The sequence below is a fragment of the Bactrocera dorsalis genome, chromosome 1 (assembly GCF_023373825.1).
Source record: "Bactrocera dorsalis isolate Fly_Bdor chromosome 1, ASM2337382v1, whole genome shotgun sequence".
Lineage (NCBI taxonomy): Eukaryota > Metazoa > Arthropoda > Insecta > Diptera > Tephritidae > Bactrocera > Bactrocera dorsalis.
In genome coordinates, this window is record NC_064303.1 from 26,691,547 (window position 1) to 26,710,855 (window position 19,309).

The 19,309-nt window shown below is 37.0% G+C and overlaps 1 protein-coding gene across 1 annotated transcript in view; it reads right to left on the reverse strand.

Annotated features, from left to right (window-relative positions):
* Positions 1-12,176, reverse strand: part of LOC125776519 (Down syndrome cell adhesion molecule-like protein Dscam2) — a 69,113-nt gene extending 56,937 nt beyond the window's left edge. The window contains exons 1-2 of the mRNA XM_049449002.1: positions 12,104-12,176; positions 10,816-10,965 (exon numbers count right to left, since the gene is read on the reverse strand). Coding sequence (XP_049304959.1) covers positions 10,816-10,965; positions 12,104-12,176 — 223 coding nt within the window. The remainder of the gene's footprint in view (positions 1-10,815; positions 10,966-12,103) is intronic.
* Between the last annotated feature and the right edge of the window lie 7,133 nt (positions 12,177-19,309).

The window sequence follows — 19,309 nt, forward strand, 5'->3', positions numbered from 1 at the left end:
AAACGAATGCAATGTTATTCGAAAATATTGTTATGTATTTATGTGTGCGTATAGATCTTTGCGTGTGCACAGTGAATGCAAACAAAATTCGTATGTAGGCCAATAAAAGGAAAATTTAAGCAACAACAACAAAGTGCGCACCGAATGCAAACACATAAAGGTAGCACAAAGATATAACGGTAAAAAATCAGGTAAAGCATAAAAACAGCAGCAGTGAAAATTATGAATAAAGTCGAAAAAGTAAAGAAGAAGAAGAGTAGTAGCAGAAAGTAAGGAAAAACGCAGGTGAACAATTAAGATAGTTTTAGTGTGTGAATGCTGTATGAGAGTGTGTGTGTGCTGTGTTGTTCTTTCATTTCAACACCGGTAAACTGCATCATATTTTCGTGTATTCTTTTCATTTTAGTGGTTGAAAGCGAAAATGCCAGCATGTGCATGTGTTTTTATGCAACTGTTTGTGTGTATGCATGTATGTGTTAGTGCATTTTATTTTTTTAGCAGGCTTGGAAAAAATGCATTTTCATAGGTAATTGTAATTGAAATTTAAATGCGAAAATATTTTTTACAGTGCAAATTAAAAAAATCTGTTGTTGTGAATGGCATGTAAATTCATTTTTATATTATTATTTGTATTCCACCTTTTTTAAACTTTTTTATTGTATTATTTTTTATTTTTCATATTTTTGACATGTGCAATTATTATCGGCTTTTATTGGGTATCGTTTGCTGAAAATTCTTCAAATTAATTGTTATTAAAATGTGCATATATTAAATCAGCGCTAAATTGTTTTATAAAAAATAGTCAATATGTTGTCAAATATTTTCATGATATTTGTTTACTTTTCAATACCACTTGTCGTAATAAGGATGACGTAACTAAAAACATTTGGAACCGCATTGTGTGGTTTCAGTAGAGAGAGAGTATGGCCAAGGTTATATAAATGACGCCCTTTGAAAAAAAAAAAAAAAAACAAACAGAACAAATGGTTTCTTCTTCTGCTTCAAGACAGCTTTTTGGACGATCTAAAAGCATACGGAACAAGTGTTTTAGCTCGTTGACCGGTATGGCCGTTTGAATGGCCTCTACGTCTGCATAACGCATTTTTTCGAAAAGAAAGAAGTCGCACGGTGCGATATCAGGTGAATACAGGGAGTGGTTAAAATGTGATTTTTGGTCAAATTTCAATTCCAATCTATAAAGTGTCATGAAATTGGCATTGGATAATTAATAATAATAACGCACCAGTGGGCGCTAGATTGAAAAAGTCCTGTTTACTTTGTAACACACCTTGTATAAATATACATATAGAAGAATTGTCCATAGCGAATTTGGCTTTGTAACTTTGCTGGTCTAGTAAATATGTTTATTAAACCTATTAGAGGACGACGCCACGACCAATGCTTCTCACTGATCGTTCTTACATTGCAATAGCAGAATCCATGACTGTTAATCGTCAGTTCTTAAGCACCAATTCCTTTTATTCATTGACATGTTGATCACTCGCGGACGTCGCGTTCTCGACCTTCTCATTTATACCAATAAAAATACTTCACCGCGACAAAGAATTATCACTGAACGTCTTTTATAACAACGTTTAATGGAACTTCTTCTTACCACCGAATGTACTTTGTGTACTTCAGAAAGACAAGCGTATACAAACGCTAATGATTATTGTGATGTTACATTTGCCACAGATTTTACCAAAATATTTATTCGGAAATTGCACTATTTCTTTAGGTAATATAGCTCATGCCAAATTTTGCGAAGGTATCTTTTTTCTAAGTGTAAAAAACCTCGTGGCAAACTTAAAATACCCTGCTCAGGGCATGAAAAATAAAAAAAATTGACTAATAAAGAAAATCGTTCACCAGTACCAGCGTTTTTTAACTTCATAGGCCTCATTTCGTAGTAACGAATGCGGTAGCTCTGCAGGACATCTACCAGTACTGGGATATACAGCTTAGATAGCTTACATATTATTAAACTTTTAGAAATTTCAGTCAAAACACCGTCTTTGAAGACTATACAATTAAGTTCGAAATAAAATAGTTCATGTGTTTCTATGCTACAATTCATCACGACAAGTCTGTGGAACATACCCGCTGTGCTTTCTAATACTTTTAACATAACTCTTGTCCACCAGTGAGTGAGAAAAGCTCACTTTACTATAAATTGTGTGTGTGTGAAAGTGCTAGTGTGTTGGTGCAACACCAGTACGTCCACTTCAATATGTCATATTCGAAGTTGCTGGTGACAGCAATCACGCGTTAATGCTTTACTATACACATATACTTCTTTATACATACTATAAGTAAAGAGTGTTTTTTTAGACATGTGGTTTCCTGCTATTTCAGCTTTAGTTTTTACAAATGATTTTGATAAGTGACCTCAGCGGCTGACTCGAATAAATTGTTGTCGATAGACCCAATTTCCGACAGCTTTTAGCAGCATCGGAGTCATATGTTAGCGACAATGCGCCAAATAATCTCTTCAATGAAGCGACTTAATGGAACTCCACAAAAAATTATCTAAAGGTGTTAGGACGACCTACGACCCGAGATAATGTAAAACCAATACACAATACCCAAAAATTTCCTTCAATGAATTCATTCAATATAACCAAAAGTCGACCACTTCAACAGCCTCCAATACAGGCACGAAAAAGTCATCAATGTTGGCTAACTTTTAAAGAAATATGGGCCAATGGTAGGGGGATGCATAGAGTACACCATACCGAAACTTTTTGAGAATGCACTCCACTCCACCCACTCAAAATGCGACAAGTTTGTTTATTAACACACTCATTCAATCAAAAGTCAGCTTTCTCGCCTAATAAAACTGTTTGGTAAAAATCTGGATCGGTGGCCAGTTTGTTTTGGATCTTTTCACCGAACTTCCGACACGGTTGATGGTTATTCGACTTCACTTCTTGCAGCAGTTGGATTTTGTAGGTCCAACATCCTTTCCAAAAATTGTTCATAGATTGGATGGACAAGGCTCCAACTGTTGCTTATGGACTTATTTGGGTTTTCTTCGATACTCTGCTTCTCAGCAGCAATGGCGTTTTCGCTGCGCATTATCCACTCTAGTAAATGACGAAAAAACACCCTTTAAGGACATAACTACATACCATATATATGAATTCATAAATGCAATTTCCGCAAATGGAAAATTGAATTTGAAATATGAAGACGTTTGCAGTGGCAAAAAAATGTGCAGATACCTCAGCTTCAGTGGCACAAACTAATTGTCAGGTGAGAAATCGAGTTAGTAATGTTTCTCTCTATTTTCCTTTTTTAAACTTGTTAGTGAATTGTTGTGGCGCAAAAACATTGAGAGCGGTCAAGTCGTGAGGACGTACCACGTTCTGTTTACTTGTGGGGCTAAATATAATTACGACATCCTTAAAATTATATGTATATACAGCTAACTATACAGAAACGGAAGTTGAGTCAACATTTGCCATTTATGGTACTTACTTATATGCATATGAACTTATTAGCTATACATAACAATGTGGGTTGAATATATATAGGTAGGGTTGCCATACTCACATTTGGTAGCGGAAATCCATGCAAGTGCCAAAGAATTTTCGGTGTTGGATTGCCACTTGCGCTGTATTTCAGCGAAACTGATGGTCCTGGTTGTATGGTCTGTTCGATGAATGAATAGCTTTGGTGCCACCTCTGGAAGGAAATAGTATTACTAACAAAACACACAAGACCTATCAGAACCTGAAACGCATATTAGATTCACGTTCTTAATGTTAAGAAAACGGATTTGTCTAGAATTTAAGCTCAATAGGTTCGCATCCGATATGAAGCAGTAAGTGGGATTTCCATAATTAGTTTCAAGAGAGATTAGATTCTACTTAGAAAAAGATCATAGACGTAAGATATGATGGTGCTAAAGCTCTACAACATTTTCCTATTTATCTTTCAATTATCTTTTTGCCCCAGCCCTTTGAATACCAAACCCACACTTTTAAACAAAGCTTAATTACAATTATGAAATAAAATCAAGTAATTGGTGTAATCAGCATTCCACTAACCCCCTAATCGCAATTCCGCTGTGGTTTGAGCCGATTCCAAATCCTTTTTCACAATACACTGATACATCCCCTTGCAATCCTTCGTAATGGACGTAATGCGTTTGTGCTCTGTGAAGAGTAGACGAATGCGTGCGCCAGAACGCAGTGGCTGACTATCCTTCAGCCAAAGAATAATCTGCTTTGGGAAACCCGAAATGCTGCAAATCTAATGAAAACAACACATATCTACGGTTAGAGTAACACAATGACACCCATCATTAGGTTAATTTTGCGAAATTTAAGTGAGTTTTTTGTTTGTTTAAAATAAATTTCGTGAATATTCAATTAAATTTTCGCCTCCTGGCTATGGAACTTACCAAGTTTGCGGTTTTGCCCGGATACACTGTTTGCACGGTGGGTTGGATGCTGGCAGGGAGCGGTGATGTAACGCCAATTTGTACTTCCAAAGTTTCGCTGCCCTCCGAATTGGTGGCAGTGGAGAAGAATGCTTATAATTAGCGTTCCTTCCTTGATTTTTGCACGACCTGTCGCCAGCAAATGTTGTATGGACTCCTCGTTGTTTGGTCATTTCGTATGCCAGCTGGAAGTAATTAGCAATGGTTGAAATATGTGGAATTTTATTTCTCATATTCAGCAAATGTAGAGGCTATATAAACTTTTAGTTTTCTTCCCTAAATTCTTCACTGAATTTCTTGTGAATATTTATTTGGCAGCGAAGTTTTGCATTCCTGAATAAATGCGCAATTTGTTTAACGTTATGGATAATTACTTAGCTTAATGATCCGTTAAGCGGGTAGGCAATCTACTACCAAAGCAATTTCTGTTACCCCAAATTACTTGTAGGGCCTCCAGACACATTTTGAATTCTTATAGTACTGCTATGGGCAAAAAATAGTAAGTCTTTGATCGAAATTTTAAAATTCTGCATATACTTGTGCTAATGGTTTTTCTAATCGTCGAAACATTTTCAAAGGTAAATTTCAGGAATAGCCTTCAATGCGCGTAGCGATTCTCGTTTACTGTCATCAACTAACCTAAAAGGGTTTCCCGGAGCGGTTCTTTGAGTTTGCTGAATGACAAAAATTCAGAAGAATCAGGGCAGTGTGAGATTGTGTGGGTTATTGTGGTGCAAAAATTAAGAGTTGTCGGCCCACAATTATGGCCTATTTTTACGAATAGCTTCGTGAAAACCTCATTACTCATCTCTTGTTGACAATAATCGAATATATAATATAACTTTCTTGACAGGGTGGATGTGATAATCCTTACCCTATAATGAGTTGTCTGTATGTCAAAATTAGTTTGAATGGGACCAATACTTCCCTTAGCCTCATATACCTAATACAAAGATTTTCAGGTTTCCAGGTTACTGAACACAGAATATATTATATATATTTAAGTTATCCCGATAAAATTAAGAGAGCGTGTTTTATTCATAACAGTGTATCTTTGTGCTTTAGATTAATTTCAGAGAAACTAATATCAAAATTTTCGAACATCCGGCTGACCTTACTCTATATGATTGGTTTTTTAGTATGAGGCATCTTAATAGTATGTGATATTTTGAAAAATGTATAAAAACGTGTCGATAATACCCCTACTCCCTTATACTACAATAAAGATTTTCGTTTTTCTAACAAATCTCATGTTTCTGTCAGTGTATTAGTTATATTTAGAATATGTACATATATATACAATTTTTTGGATGTCGATCCTCTAGTTGACGTTTTAAATTTGCCTGGCTTTGATTCTTGCAGGTTGCTAGAGTATAAAATGTTCGGTTGCTCCCAAACTTAGCCCTTCCTTACTTGTTCTAAATTGCGGACATTCTCTGGGATTTGACAAAGAACATTAGGAAACGTCTGTTTTTCCTTATATTCCGTCTTTCTGCTAAATGAATAATGAATTAATAGCTTTTGAATGAGCTCTTGTGCCAAAGTGGATAAAATTGCATGAATATGAAGATAGAAGATAGGCGTCTAATATAAAGATTTTCAAATCCGTTCGACTTTATTTGTGGCTTATCTTAATAAAACATAGAAATGCAAAGATATGTTTTTCTGGTAGTGCTATGTTGTAATGAAAAATTTGGATACAGTTGAGACAAATTCACCTTTAGCCTCCGTATACCCAATACAGTCAACTTTCGTTAATTCGAAACTCGAGGGACTCTTAAAATATTACGAATTATTGAGTGTTTGAAATATCAAATGGTTCGAAATATCTCAGAGAAAATAAATAAAACTTAAGTTGCGATCAATTATTGTTTATTAACTGCTATTCTATAACAATGTCAAAAGTGTAGAGGAACATTCGTGTACGTACATACATATGTATTCATAATGTCAATTAACTAATCTTTCGAAAGAGCTACTGAGACTGCTCAAAAACTTTTTTAAGACAAAAAGTGCCTGAAATCTTTTTCTCACTTTCGTTTTGTAGACAGAAGCTTTGTAAGGTATCGAAAGAGGATCCTGCTTCCTTAATGGACCCTCTGCCAAAGGTTCATATGTATCGTCCTCATCTTCATCGTTTGAATTGTCGAGAGTTGGACGCCTTTGAGTTCGAATTAACGCGTCGTTTTGTTATACAGTAATGATTTTTTCGTTCGAATTACGAAGTGCATAAAAATGTACAATATTAATTTAGTTCGAAATATAAAGAACTTCTGTAGGGAACTCGTGATAATTTTGAATTATAGAGAGGCTCGAAATATTGCAGGTTTAAATTAATAAGAGTCGACTGTGTATGAATTTTAATATTTTGAATTGCTTTATATCGTATATATCGGATGTCAGAGCTTTTAGTGTCAATTTAAGGTTTTCTAAAAGATATCGATGCTGCGCTATGAAAATGGTTTGGTTTTGTTTGAGAAAGAAAAACTTAATCTAAGTTCCACAGGATGAGATCTCATTTACAAAACAATTATATCAAATTGGGCGCCGTCATGTTATGATATACATAGGCAGTTAATTCACGTATCTGCATCTGACCACTACTCGGTATGAAGTAAGAAAATCCCGTGGCGTTGCCTATGTCACTGCTTGTGGTGGTCGCTATTATAGACGTATAGCAGTGTCGACCAAACTACCACACGCACAAAATTATACAAATGTTAGTTAAGAAGAACAAGAAGCGAAGCAAGCAGCGAAACAAAAAGTAAACAAAGCAGCTACACCGAAAATAAAGAGCAACTATAAACGACGCATTTTTCTTTTGTTTACCCTTTTCTTCAGTATCAACTGCTTTGTAAATGTTCATTCTTTCATTTTTAAATTCGCTATTTTGTTTTCTCTTTCGGAAATTTCAAGATTAGAAATATCTTTATGAGAATTTAAAAAATGCTTTTCTAAATTGAAAAGACGCTTACTCTTAAAGTACTCTTGCACAACATGCATTGCGCAAGATTATTTTCATTTTCAGTGCAAGATCAAATTTTGCCGTAGCGAGTGTCTAATTTGCTGCGAAGTTCGGGCATGTTGGTGTGAAAAAACGATCGCTCAACTGTAGGTGTGAAAAAACGAAGACTAAAAATAGTAGGAGCTGGTCGAGGCTGACGTATAGTATGTTGTTGCCGGCATCCTACTTGCCGAGGCATATTAAAATACTACATGTCAATGTACTCGAGCGTATAAACTTTAATATGGGCATATATGAGAGTGTGTATGTAGACAAGGCAGAAACTGTCTCAACACATATTTAGCGCAAATAAATAAATGTAGCATACAAAAAGGCGCGTACGCTTAACAGCCACAATGTGAAGTATAGCAATAGTCTCGCTTGGTTTCTTTCCGGTTCTATGCCACACAAACTCACTCGTATATGCACTCACGACATCTTTTTTCTTCCTCTTTTGTTGTTGTTTATTTATATCGTTCTGGCTTTTAGGTTTTCTGCTTCTTAATTTTCTGCCTTTTACATTTTCCCTTAGTGTTTCACCAGGCACAGTCGGTTTCCACGGTTCCAACGTGCAATGGGACAGTTGCAGCAGTCATGTGTGTTAAATTATTTCCCTGCTAGCTCCTGACATGGTTGCCCTTACTCTTCCCCAGCTCCTGCAATTGGTGGTCGGGTTTTGTCTTAGCTTGGCTTGATGTGTTGTCGAGCTTGTAGGTAAATATGCACGACATTCTCTTGCAAACATTTCGTCACATATGTACATTGCTTTGTGTGTTATGTAAGCGAAATTGGCGGCATTTGAGTCTGCAGTGGTTATGAGGGCTCCCTCATATTTTCTGCTTCCATTTTTATGTTAAACTCTGAACTCCCCACGTTCATTTAAATTTTGTTAATTTTAATTGGCCGCAGTTATTTCATTAATTTAAAGTGCCTTTCGTTTCAAAAAGGAAAGAGGGTATTTTAAACATAACAGTCGTTGTGGGGGAGCTGAGAATATATCTTCGATCATACATCAGTTGCACTGTGTTGCCTTTCTAATACGTTCACATTTTATCGCAGTAAACTCAAGTTAACTGCCCATTTGCCATAACATATGTATGTATAGTAGCTCGTTTAATAGTTTAGTTCCAAAAAGTTTCCTTGAAGTCAGAGCTTCTTAAAACATCTTTGGCACAAAATTTTACATTCAACATTAAGCTTATTAAAAATATGGAAAATTCAAATTATGCTTTGAGTTCATTAACCGAATAAACCGAAAGTCATGACACTAAAATCGTTGCATCTGTATAATTTAAAAAATGCACCGCAAAAGTTTCTCTTGCCTTTTCTTTTGCGCCAATTTATTCGGCATTCCCTATCATTTGGTATGTCTAATGAATTTCTACATACTACTTGTATTTCAGAAAGCTCGTCAAAATATTGAAGACTCAGATTCTTATTGTTCGCACAGCTCTCTCTATTCATTTTCAACTTCATTTTTCACATGAGGAGTCTTTACATAAGCTTTTCCTAACCACTGTAAGGTTGCTCCGAAGTGCAAACACCTTCTTCCACTCCGATAGTAGAGCAGCGATACTGTCTTGAGCTCGCTGACAATACGTTCAAGACTAGTAAAAGTAAAGTAAAGAAGTAAACTACTTATTTTAAGCATGGATTAGACTGGTTTGGGTGAAAGGTCATGGCGGTATTACAAGAAACTTCACGGCTGATTGGATTGATAGGGAAGGTACTTCTGTCTCAATAAGTTCAGAATGGGAATTCCGTTGGTTTCCTGTGGTTCGCTGATGGCTTGTTTAATCCTCAGAAATAGTTGGCTAACAATTAGCAGCTGAGTAGTCGCAATTCTGGGTCAGGGTAAGTCATAAGAAGTATAGTGGACGTCTTGCATACAGAACAGGGTTCGTCTTCTTTTTTAATGGCGTAGAAATCGTTTACGCGGTTATAGCCGAGTTAACAAGAGAGCGCCAGTCGTCTCTTCTCTTCGCTATTTGGCTCCGATTCGTGATACCAATGATCCTTCTTCACCTGATCTGTCTAACGGAGTGGAGGCCTTTCTATTTCTCTGCTTCCACCGGCGGGTATTCACTTCAATAAATATTGTCGTATACCTCGTACAGCTCATTATTTTATCAACTGCGGTACTCACCGTTGCCAATGCGCAAAGGACCATAAATCTTCCACCACGCTTGTGGCCTTCTCATTCATAATCGGCGGCACAAGTTTTTTTTCTGTGGAGTACAAATAGAGAAAGAAAAGGAGAGATAGTGATAAATTACCAAAATATTATAACGGCATATCAAGAATGCACTTGCTTATAGAAATCAGTTACCAACAATAACACTTGGACCAAAAATGTTGCAAAGAACTCAGTGCAAATGAAAGAGAAATTAACTGCAATTACATATGTATGTACTCCCAATAAGAACCACAATTAAATCTTTTTTGTTTATTTGATTATTTTTGCGCTTTTGAGTGTTTTTTAAGGGCCACAAGCGTATACTTATAGCGAGCTTCACATCCAGTTCGCGTGTGGCTTTTAGCTTCGAAGCTATCTATAATTAATTTTTGTAATTAACACACCGCAACATTATAAAACCCACATGCGATTGGCGAAGCTGGGAGTCACCTCGGTACAGTATTGTGCAATTCTTTGCCAACGCATTTCGCCTTTGGTTTGTGCAGGGAAACTCGGAACAGGTTAATGAGGTGCTTAGAATTGTCAAGTTCCATTCCCAAAGGTAAGATTCTTCATTCCTCACCTCGCCTTTCCTCATAGACCAATTTTACAATATGCAAAAAACCTAAGCCAAAAGGACTCGAAATATCATCGAAATATCAAATGGGATTTGAAGTTCCAAAGCCAGACGAAAGCTTTTTGACGTCAAAAAATTGAAACAAGTAACTAAAAAATAATTGCCTGGTTATAAGGTTCATAATCCGCTTTCGACAGCATTGCCGGAAAGACCTCTCCGAGCCGTTGGGTAGAGACAAGGCTTTAAACATGGTGATTCTTCTTCAAAATGTTTCTTCAATTGCTGCATAGAGGTGAAATAATAATTGAAACGGAAGTAAAACCAAATGATTATTGGTGAGAAATTGCAGAGTATCGACTTATTTCTTTAGCGAAATTCAAACTTTTGTTCATTAAACTTGCGAAATACTATATGTCATCATGATTTAATATGCCAAATAATATATAATTTTATTCTTGAGTTATGCGGTTCTTGTCGCAAACACTTATTACATAAAACACGCAAGTAAAATGTCGTAAAGTGTCGTAAGGTGAGATCAAGCGTGGATGGCTTAAGCGATGCTAGATAGCCAATATTTGTTGTTAGCATTGTTGTTGCTGTAGTTAACTTACCAGTCAATTGAATTTTGCCCATATTGCTGCTCACAACGGAGTCCTGTGTCAACTTGTGATGGGTGCGGCAGCGATAAACTTTGTGCGCATCGGTGCGAGTGATGTTGTACACCAGAAGTTCGCCGGTCGGTAGCATATGATTTTTCCCATCTAAAAATACAGAGTAAGGAATGTGAGAATATGTGTACAAAGAAGCCATAAAAATAAAATTGCAAAAAGGTTGAGGTTCAACGGAAATGTGGTGTGCAATAATGTATTCGTATGCTTTATTTTAGTCTTCCTTTCATTTGCTGATTCGTTGTGTAACTTTTTCCGCTATATAAATACTTAACTACAACTGCACATGTTCACCGCATATTCATTTCTGGTAACTGTATGTGGCCATGTGACTCAGTATTTAAATAGCTTTGGTCGATTGTGGCAAATAAAAATAATAAAGTTTTCAACAAGGATATGTGCAACGAGCTGGCTCGATGGAGGATGGTCGATGGCCGAGGAAGCCCTTGATCGGTGGGGGTGTTCCACATTGAAGCTGCGAACTCTCAAAACTCGTAGCGCTGGAGACGGAAGTCTGAAAGTGTAGCGCAGAGGAGGAAACCTGCTGTTGAGTGCTGATGGCTGGTTGTGCTTTGGCGATGGATGGCGCTCTTGGTTTGGCGTTTTTCACTTCTCCTTTTTGTTTTACTAAATCTACATATGTTATTTATAGACTAAAGAAAAGCAAATAGTTGCATAGACTAAATTTTGACAATGTTTGACTCCGTTTTTTAGAATTTCGAAAGTTGTTGGAATTTTAGAACTTTTAGTGTCGCCGTGCCACAGTATTTTTTACAATGGAAAAAATGGAATATCGTGCAGTGATAAAATTCTTTTTTTTTGGAAGGTTTAACACAAATGAAAATTCACGAAGGAATGTTAAAAGTGTATAATGATTGCTCACCTACAATTGGAAAGATGGTTGCTGAATTTAAAACATGGTCGTACAAGCCTTGAAGACGATTCAGACGCCAGAAATCATAGCCAAAATACAAGGAAATGGTTGTCGAAGACATCGATGACTGATCAGAGGATCGTTGGAGCAAGTGTATTAATGTTAAGAAGATTATACTGAATAATAAAGTGTATTTTAAATCATAAAATTATGTTTTTCCTTATCAAACAATCTGGTATTTGGTGGGGATTTTTAAGACAGCTTATAAGTCAATCCGTCACGGAGCGCAATTAATTATAATTTTCTTCAAGTAGGACGCTGTACTTTTAATTAGTTTAACATATAATTTCTACTCACCTCCTTCTAGCGATGGATATATATTGAAATTCGCTTCGCCATGATGATGCCGAAGTATCATGTAAGATACCATCATCCTAACAAAACTATGGTATATTACATTTAACTAAAACTACTCTAGCTACCAATAAAACCTCCTAGATTTTGCACTTCTGGTTCATAGCGTTGATTTACACTGCAAAAAAATACATTGCAAATTCATTAATTACTCAAATTATAGCAACAGACAAACAAAAAACTCTCTATTAGTAGGGGAAGGTGGGGAATGTTGGGCCAGTCTGTAAATCGATTAAAACATGATTGTTACCGATGAAAAAAACGTTTATTTATCAATGGAAATGAAAGAGAGATTCATAAATAATAAGAAAATAGGAATTGGCGAAAAAAATTATTCCGACTCGCAGTGGATGCAGGTGTAAGTGTTCGGGTTCGGTCCGCACATTTCAAGCGAACCCCTCGATCACAAACGATGCAATGGGCCGTTGTTTTGACGATTCTCGTGCTTCGGCATCTTTTTCTTGCAAATCGTGCAAAAATCGAAGTCCCCCTTCGATGTCGGTTTTTCGGTCGGAGACGGGCTTCTCTCCGTGGCGTCTTCGATTTGCCACGGCCTTTTTGCTTCTTGGCTGCTGGTTCATCGGCTGCCTTCGTCAATTTTTGCCGCTTTTTTTCGGCCTTGTCACGCAGATCTGCGACATCCTCAGGCGATGTCAAAATCGTTGATTCCATTGTCTTGCGGCCACGTTTTGATTTCGGCGCAGGTGTGCCCAATTTCAACGGGCCCCGATTTCAATGCATCACGGAGCTGTGGAGCCGAAACATGATGCAGCACCACTTGTTGAAGCTGGGGCACTTGTCGATGCCTCCGACGTTGACACCTCCTCATTCGCAGCAGTCACAATGGCATCACCAGAGGCAAGAACTCGACGTTGATTGTCGGCGTCTTTCTCTTCGTCACCGAACAAATTTCGCCGCTCAGTTCCGAAGCGACAAAGTCAACTTCAGTGAAATTTTGCGGGTTGAACGGGTAGATGCCAGTTGTTCGGAAGCCGGATTTGATGGTTTGCGGCGTTAACACCACAACATCGAGGCACTGATCGATAAGGAGCGGCACATGATGCAGATCGAAAGTGACACCAATGTTGGACTTTTTCCATGCATCATGCTTCACGGTCATCATGCCTTTAAATGGTGCAAATACCGCAACATCTAGCCGCTGCATTTTGTGCGTGCATTTCGGCGGAAAGACAGCAAACGTGATGCCATGATCTAACGCCAAATCTATCGCCTCGATCGATAAATGCGAACCGTGGTTGTCCAGCAGCAACATGGTTGGCGAATCGGCATTAGCACCGGTGTGCTTGATGAAATGACGCATGAATTGAGGAATACGTCAGAGTTCATGTAACCAGAACCGTTCGCAACACCAACAGCGCCATGACTCGCATGAGTCATAAAAATCTCTTTCATGTTGACTCGGGAAAGAGGAAGAATGGCGGTATAGGACTGGCCACTAGCGCTGACGGCCAAAGCCCAAAGACACATTGGTGCCTTTTTCGGCAGATGTTGATGACCGAACCTGCTTTTGTCCTTTGCGCGCGATGGTTTTGACAGGTTGGTCACGGTCGGGCACCGATTTCATCCATGTTCCATATTCGGTGAGGTTCAAACGGCGTCTTACCGAGAACGGATGAAAGGTTGGCAAAGAATGCATCGACATTCTCTTTGTTGAATCGCTTCGCACGGCTCTGGCTTACTTGCTCTGGTGTTCGCAGTGACAAATTTTTGTCGCGTTTCATGAACGCCAACTGCCAATCCTTACTCGCCTGTTGATTGTCGTTTCCATGGAACCGGATACGACCAGCGCCAACTTTCCATCAAACTAATTCCATAGTTGATGTCGCTGGCCTGGAGAATGTAGCTTATCAGCGTCTTCTCTTGTTCGATGTTGAAGATCTGAATAAAAAAAAAAAATATTTATTATTCGATGAAAGAAAAAGAAAGAAACCAGCAGAACTCACTGTTTTGTGCCCATCGTCGTGCTTTCAGCCAGCAAATTCTTCATTACATCGGCATTGGCAGTAGTAACGTCGATGCTCGCACCATCAAATGCTGCAATATAACGCATCAGGTTGGTCTCGGAATTTTGTGTGCCGTCGCAGATTGTCGAAACGCTGTTGTGATGTATTTTCACCGACTTGATCGCCTCCAAAATGTTGTCGAAATCAAACAATTTTCTCTTGTTTGGGATAGTATCGCGGCATAATGACTAAAAAAAATTTTTCGGACCAACGAAACTATCAGGAAATGTTGAAAAACTATTGTGTTGTTGAAATTCTGCACGAAAAAATCACTTATACACGTCAAATATTTGAAGTTAGCATGTCAAATGTAAAAAACTATCTGGCCCGACATTCCCCGTAATAAGTGACCCGAGATTCCCCAAACGCTCATATTGCAAATGGCGGTGGATAATGAACACAATGTAAATTCGTGCAAAATTTCTTTTGTGCGTCGAAGGCTAAAGGCTCAACTAATATTATAAACATATTTACCTGGATGAATTTATTGGAAAATGTGAAAAAAAATCAACTGTGCACAGAGTTGAGAAAAAACTTTCGGAGTGTCGAATTTCTTTTTGTTGTCGCAGAGAGGTTATAACACGTGTTCACAGCTCGAGTGCTATATAGAAAACTGAGCTTAGTAATGAGACGAGCGATGACAGGTGGTTGCAGCTGTCAACCTATACTAGGGAAAAAATATCAATTTTTTATTGAAAAACATACATTCTGTATGTATGTATTTAATAACTAATTCGGGCCGCATAAATTATTTATAAAAGCTCGTTAATGGCGAAAGCGAAAATTAAAATAATTATTTACAAAGCGCTGACAAGTTTAGTAATAATTACACAATTTTTTTATATAGTTGGGTCAATTTAGAATAAATTACCATCCGTGCCAGAACTCGGCAGAATTCTTCAAACTTAATTATGTAATGCTATCTGACGTATAGCCAACAATAATTTAAATATGCAATTAATGGACGAACATCTATCATACTTAGTTAAGAAGTTATGATAAGAAATTTACTTGTCACTCATCCGGACACTACACCGTTGAACATTGTCCATTTTATTAAATTATTAATAGATATTATTAGTAAACAGATAATATGTCAGTTATTCCTTTTCGCGTTTTAAATATAATACTTGTGATAAATATCTAGTTCTGGCACAGCCACTTTCTAAATCCCGAGGCCCGTGTAAAGAAAGATTCTTGAAATATTGTCGGTGAACTCGAGATGTCATTGGTCTCTTGATAAGTATTTCTCCTCCACCTTTGTGAGCACATATTCATATTGTTGAAACACACTGCGCCACACTGCTGGGTGGTAACCAAATTAAGCCTTATCCAGTAACATAATTTTTGGTTTAAACCCCGATTTTTTGCCAACTCAGCAGTACAATATCAGTTAGGTTGGATCATTGGGAGCTAGCTGGTCATAAGCATAGATAATGTTCCAACGTCTTACGATCTTCCTCGAATACCTTCAAGAAGTTGAATGGTCTGGTCAACTTGGGGGAATTGTCTTCCTAGCTGCCCAATAGCGGATTAGCTCGTCTGCCTTTTCATTTTCTACTACCTGTATTCAAATACTCGTATGACGAGGCACTCTGATAAATTAACCCAGTTACCTACTAAGAGTTAAAGCTTGCTTGCGTAACCTAACGTTGTGAAACTTACGAGTCGCAGGTTGATCGACTTAATTGTAGCCATTTAGTTTGAAGCTATCTTCTGTGTATAAGTAACTGCAGAAAAATTCTGGTCCTGTTCCTATTTTACTCTTTCATCCGTCGGTAAATATGTAAATTTTGCCTTTGGAGTTGTCGATTATAGAAGCATTGGTTCATTCTGCTCTAATAAAAAATTAAAAAGTTGTGTTTAATCTCTTATGGTTTTCCTTTTTGTCGGCAAGCATTGCTAATTTAGGCTGATTTAATTAACAATGTCGAATATAATATCAAAACCCGTAGTGATGCCGAGACTAACTCCAACAGCATAAAGTCACGGGCTGGTTTGGAGAATGAACATCACCGCCTTTTTTGACGTAGTTTTCATTACTTCCGTAATCTCCTACCAGCAGGACCATTGCACCTGTCTGTCTATCGTGTTTTAATAAAGTTGGTCTCAATATTTGAGAAACGGGATAGTTTATGTTGTATATATATATATAGAGTAATGTTCTTCGGTTCAAAATGAAGATCAGGTAGGATTTCAGCAGAACAATTAAATCAGTTATTAATTATGTTGGGAATTTGCATTTGAATGTAGGCTGTATCATTCCACAAATAGTACTTATTTTAACGAACCTGAATTAGAAAAAAATCCTGCATATAAAGATACGCAAGCGACTAGGTTATCGATGAAGTATTATACAATACACCCCACATTGTTCTGAATGACTCCTAATTCTCAAACCAGTGAAACATGGATTGTTTTGACAGTCTAGAATCAGTGAAAGATGGCAATGCAGGAGTTAACATTTATTTTTAGAGTATGAATAAACCTTATAATTATAGAAAAACTGGATCTTCACCAGCTTCATAATTCACATGTTAATTTTGTACTATACACGTAGCCTCAAATAGCCCACTGAGACCTTCTGGCACTTTAATTTCGTGTATTAAAAAGAATAAGTTTTCAAACCACAGACGGTAATACATATTTGCTAAAGACTATTCTGCTTAATATTTTGAGCCCTGTTAACCTTTTTTATACACACTCAGATGCATATGTGTAACTCTACAAAGTGCAACTGCTTGAGTAAGTAAATATTACAATGTTTGCCGAAATTACTAAAGTCTTACCCATTACAGCCATTTTAGAAAGCTTGGAATAAACCTTCAACTCGGCGGCGGACTTAAGGATTTACAGTTAACAATCACTCCTGCAGCTCTGGTAAATTGCTCCTCCTGCGGTTTCATCACACAAAATAGTAAATACCACATATGTAGTGCTCTTATTACTTTTCCTTTATTATCTTTTTATTTTTCTTCTTTTTTTTCTACGAAATGTTTGTATTTCAGCAAGGATATGAGCAAAATTCTAACTGTGGCAGTTCTGCAACATTTTGTTAAAATTATGCCAATGCCAAATGCCAAACTGTAAGATTACAAGTGCTTGCATTCTCATACTTTAATCATGCTAATGTTTGTTTTGGTGCGTATGTTACTGAAAATAAACGCACATCCAAGTGTATGTATGTAAAAGGTGCAGCATGTGTTGGTCCACAGAGATAGTTAAACTAAAATACTATACGAAATCTAAGCTTAAAACTTAGTTTTGAATAGGAATATTATTAAATATGCCCTTGAAAACTAATTCAACCTCTCTGTTGAGAAAATGTATCTCTGAATGACCATATAGTAAATTATACACCAACTACCTCAGTGTTAGTCTTCTTGTGTATGGTGGAAAATCTGTTTCTGGAACGCTATCTGCACAAGAATGGAATTAAACGAACTAAACTACTTTTCATATATTTTATTTAAGGATATTTAATACTGAAATTTCACCTCCTTAGAACCTAAAGACTAAAGACTACCTGTTCAAATATCATTGAACATGCTTTACTTATCAGCAAAGCCGAAATTGTACTAAATAGAAATATCTATTTATATATTAATATACATACATACATATGTATAGACATAATGCATTTACATGCAATGCACATCTACGAGTAATATAAAAAAAATGCATGGGGACAAAAATCATAATATACAGCAGAGATAACATTAACACACACACCGCACACTTACAATAAATTATACACTTGAAATCAACCCCATGTCAAGCAGCAATAATAATATGCTGCAATACATAAAAACATACACACATACACACATACAAATATATTTAGTAGTATTTAGATAGATTTAAAAATTGTATATAAGCAGAAAAATACAAATAAAAATCAGAATGAATATATTCTCCCTCAATGTAAGACTTTCAATTCCCCCACCAGCGGTAAGGATCGTTAGAAGCTATATTGAGGTATTAACATTTTTTTGGTCCTTCGAGCCGGATAAAGAGCTCGGCCAAATTAAAAAGTCCTGTACTTACAAAACAGGCAAAAATACAAAAAAGCCCGGTTCAAATACAGGCAAATAAAAAAAATAATTGTAAGACGGGTATATATTCCCGCATATTGACTAAACATAAAAAAAATAATTGTAAGACGGGTATATATTCCCGCATATTGACTAAACATAAAATAATAATTGTAAGACGGGTGTATATTCCCGCGTATTAAAAATCACAACAAAATGAGAATGAATATATTCTCCCTCAATGTTAAAATTAAATTCAACCAGCGGTAAGGATTGTTAGAAGCTATATTGAGGTATTAACACTACCTTTCCTAATCAGAAAAGCAGAAAAATGTTTTGAGCAGATGTCATATCTCTTATTATATATAATAGGAGTATATATGCATTTGCTGTAAGAATGTTTTTGAAAAAAAAATTAAAATCAATAGAAGCTGTGACATGAGAGCCCTCAGACATATTCGGTTTAAGGGTTTGCTAAATTCTATTTGCACCGTGTGTTTCTAAAAGATGTGGCCGCGAGCAGGCGTCGGTCTTGAAACAAATAGCTTGCTGTATAAATGTATACTACTATAAACTGTATACTACTCTCCTAGCAGGGTTAAGCGCTGGGTTTGGGGCCGACACAAATGACTCCCAATGGAAAAGAAACCACAGCTTCCGATGAAAGACCACAATTCTGACGACAACCATAGCAAACGTAATATGTCTACGATTTAGAGTAATGCAACTGGAAGGTCCGGTCCCTAAATTGGACGGTGAAGAGAAAAAAGACAGCCTATCTCGACCACAACACAAGCGAGGACGAGACGCATATGCAGGGAAAAGAAATCGGTCAAAGTGGTAACCTAGTCATAGCATACTGAAATTATAGAGGGAACACTTCTCCAGCCTTCTGAACGATAGTGAAATTTTAACATCTGGAGATTGCGAACCTGATTCTGCAGTCCATGACGATGGAATAGATATCGATGGGTTACCAGCCGAGCATCACCTTATATAATAAATTATAAAATATGGATGAAAGCATGTCCGATGACTGGTGTTCGAGAGAAAAGTTATGGGGGGTTCATGGTCCCTTGCGCGTAGGCAAC